This window comes from Lontra canadensis, unplaced genomic scaffold (genome assembly GCF_010015895.1).
Source record: "Lontra canadensis isolate GAN:19392208 unplaced genomic scaffold, GSC_riverotter_1.0 scaffold1755, whole genome shotgun sequence".
NCBI classification, from domain to species: domain Eukaryota; kingdom Metazoa; phylum Chordata; class Mammalia; order Carnivora; family Mustelidae; genus Lontra; species Lontra canadensis.
The window spans coordinates 4,362-7,901 of record NW_022632739.1 but is presented as its reverse complement, the minus strand read 5'-3'; the positions used below and the strand labels follow the sequence as shown (position 1 = coordinate 7,901).

General features: G+C 49.2%; 1 protein-coding gene across 2 annotated transcripts; it reads right to left on the bottom strand.

Annotated features, from left to right (window-relative positions):
- Positions 1 to 1,053: 1,053 nt before the first annotated feature.
- TCEAL1 (transcription elongation factor A like 1) lies at positions 1,054 to 3,122 on the bottom strand. Of its 2 annotated transcripts, none has more exons than XM_032851007.1 (3): positions 2,989 to 3,122; positions 2,486 to 2,560; positions 1,054 to 2,131 (listed from the first exon to the last, which is right to left on the bottom strand). In XM_032851007.1, the coding sequence occupies exon 3, from the start codon at positions 2,117 to 2,119 to the stop codon at positions 1,580 to 1,582; it is 540 nt and encodes a 179-aa protein (XP_032706898.1). In that variant the 5' UTR covers positions 2,120 to 2,131; positions 2,486 to 2,560; positions 2,989 to 3,122; the 3' UTR covers positions 1,054 to 1,579. The 2 variants fall into 2 exon arrangements, with proteins under 2 accessions (XP_032706898.1, XP_032706897.1); XM_032851006.1 differs by having other exon boundaries at positions 2,474 to 2,560; positions 2,989 to 3,120.
- Positions 3,123 to 3,540: the final 418 nt, after the last annotated feature.

The window sequence follows — 3,540 nt, the reverse complement described above, 5'->3', positions numbered from 1 at the left end:
GCAGAGGCTTTAACCCACTGAGCCACCCAGGCGCCCCTGAATGCTTCTTTCTTGGTGATGTGTGGTGGGGTAGAAGGGAAATGCCCTAGCTTTAACCTAAGTCTTACTTTCATCTTTAACTTATACAAGCTGAGCAAGTCAGCTGAATTGGTTAAGGCAAGTCTGCCAGAAAACCCCTGGGAGAGAATTCACCCTAGGGCAAATGTTAGGCACCTAAAACCATAGTCATTCTTGGAGATTATTTTGGGAGGGAGGTTTCAATCCAGAATACACAGCATTATGGCTGGCACAAATTTGTCTCCTAGCCCGTATCTCAGTGAATTCATGTTTGAATCCAGTGAGGAAAAGATGAGATTTTCGGGGGGTGGGGAGGGACTATTTTGTTAAGAATTCTTTAAGACTTTGAGGTTTAAGCAGGACTGGGATGATATGCATCTGGATAAGTATAATATAAAAGCTGAAGGAGGAACATTTTCCACTTATCTGTAGGATAGAAAAGGACTCCAGAAAGGACTCCAGAGCAATCAGCAACCCAGGCACCTTAGCTGTGGGTGGGGGGGACAGGGCATGGAAGGAGCAGGACCCAGGAGAAGAGGCAGCCCTGCGCAGCAGATATGACAGTATCCAAGGGAAGAGAATAGCAGGGCAGAAGGAGAATGTGGCACTCACCTGGAATCTCACAGGAATTATTTGTGAGTGTAAGTGAAACCTCCTTTTGGGTTCTATCCCCTGTATTTGAAAGGTATCTATAGGGGTTGGGAGTCCTGCATGCGCAGGTAGGGGAAAATCAGGCAGCTCTAGAATCTTCATTTCATTTGGCTCCACAGCTGTCTTATAAGTCAAGCATTATTCCTCTTTAAATGGGAAAAGAATGACTGTGAAATAGAGGTACCTGGTTTGTTCTTCTGCCTGAGATTTAAAAGAAACGTGGGATTGGGACAACTGGGCGTCTCAGTTTAAGCCTCTGGCTCTTGATCTCAGTGTTGTGAGTTCAAGCCCTCATTGGGCTCCATGCTGGGCACTGAGCCTACTTAAGAACAAACAAACATGGGATTTACTTTTTTTTAAAGTTCTGACAAGAATTTATTAAGTGCCACATTGCCTTTATAAGCTGAATGACAATTTTAAAAGTTTTTCCCATTATATTTTTTTTCAACAAAAGTAAAATATGTTTGTCTTGAAAGTTCCGATGAAGCAAAAATGAAAAACAAACCAAAACCCCTATTACGCACAGATAGCCACTGTTAAGCCATTTAAGATATACTTTGTTTTTTCTTTGCATATTAATATATAAATATACATTCTTTTTACAAAATGGGATACAACATATACTTTTCAAAAATTTCACTTCACAATATATAAAGTACATCTTTTCATGCAAATGGATGAGACTCATGATTGAAAAGTGAAACTTGCAGCTTGCGGGTGGGGAAAACCCAATTTAATGCCAGTTACAAGTGAAACACCTAGAATAAAGCCACGCGAAAAGTTATAATTGAGATGGGGAAAGGTATATAAGAAAATGCAACGTTCAGGTGGCAATACTTATACCAGGCAAAACAATTAAAGGCCGAACACATTAAATAGGATAAGGGCGGTTCCGTCTCGCCTTCCAATGCATAACCATCAATTTGTTGCGCACTCTTTTCATTTCTTCCATCTCCTCTGCTACCTTTATCATCTCCTCATTGCTTAAATTTCTGCCGTGTATGTCCCCTCTAAATTGCGGGCGAGAGCGAGCCAGCCTCTCTTTAAAGCTTCCTTCTTCTAGCTTATGTTTTCCCACTCCACAAGGAGGCTGCTCCATGGGAGGGCGCTCCTCAAAAAGGTCCCTTCTAGAAAGGCGCTCCTGAGGAGGGCGCTCCTCAGACACGAGCATCTCGGGAAGGAGCTCGGGAAGGAGCTCCTCGGGAAAGAACTCCTCCTCCGAGGACTGTTCCTCGGAAGATGGTTCCTCTGGAGACTGCTTTTCGGGAGAGTGCTCTACTGGAGGCTGCTCCTCGGAAGATGGTTCCTCTGGAGACTGCTTTTCGGGAGAGTGCTCTACTGGAGGCTGCTCCTCATCCGTCTTGGGTGCGCTCTGTGGCTGTTCTTCATTTTCTTTGCAGGATTTTTCCATGTTCAGGATGGTCTTTAAATACAGTTATTCATAGGAGACAAGCAAGGCAGAGTCGAGTCAACACACTTGGTAGCTGAATCAAAACCCCAGCCCCGCGTTCCCAAACCTGCCTTCTCCCGTGTCGGGGCGCAGGTTCCTCAACCTACGCTTGTCGAGGGCTTCTGTCGCGCTAGGGACCCCCGCCGTGGGCCACCCCTCGCATCGTCCCTCGCCCCTCCTTCCCGAAAGCCCACCATTTTCCCAGCAGGCCTTGCCACAGGCCTCTCCCGCAGTGGCAGGGGCGGGGCGGGACGGTGGTGCTCCTCTGTTCCCATCAGCGTCCTCCCACGCACCCCACCCCGCGCCACTGCCCACCTTGGCGCCGACCTGGACCTCTCCTGGTGGTTTGCTCTAGGCGTCCTCTCCTCGAGGCGCTCCGCTGTAACCTGCAGAATTACAGACCTGCAGACAGACGCAGGATAGGGTAGGGGGCGGGGAGTGGGGAGGAGGGAAGGACTGACTGACACACACGTCCCTTTCCTAGGCACTAGCCACCGCCCCCACGCCAGCCCCCTCTGCTTCCCCTCCCCCACGCCCCACCTCAAGCTTAGTCCTCCGTGCCCCACCACCCTGCACCCTGCAGTGCTCGTCATTTCTTTTCGGGCGGCAAGTGGAAGAGAAGGATTACTTAGAAACTGTGTCTGTGTTCCCTAGGGGCCCCCACTCATTTCCCCACCTCACCCCAAGACCACCATTTTCTGCACCAAAATGTGGGCGCAGGGGGGCGGGGTTGGGTCTAGGGAAAGGCCTGGTACTCTGCCATCCCTATCCCAGAGGTTACTGGGCAGCACCGACACTCATACCGATTTAAGAAGACCAGGGGGACTTACTTCCTTCTGCTCTTCCCCTCGACCGAAGGGCAGGAGGCAGACGGTGTCTGGACAGGCAAAAAGGACCAGGAGAGCGGGACTTGGGCAGACATAGGCTCCTGGTCACGTGAGGGCCGCGCGTCACCGCCGAGCTCAGATCCCCAGTTACCGCTTTGACCGCCGGCGGCCGTGCTGCAGCCGGACAGTATTTCCTAACGCGCAACACATCAGCCATCGTCACTCACCCCCTTTGTTTATATTTGCCTTTTCCTGGTTACCAGAGACGGTCAGCATCCAGTCTTTGTGTTACTGCCTCTTCTTCTCCGCTGCTTACCCTGATAACACCTCTCTCCCTATTCTCCCGTTCTCAGCCAACAAGGCCCATTATTTCCGCTAAAGTCCAGATCCTCCACTGAAATTTGACTGTTTTTCCTTAATGAATCAATACCATATGTCAACTTTCCCAGCTTTAATCCACATCCCTAACTCCATCATGGCCGTTTACGCTCTATCAACATGGTTTAGATCTCTTGTCACTTTTATGGAAGATAAGCTTTCAATTTTCCATGACTG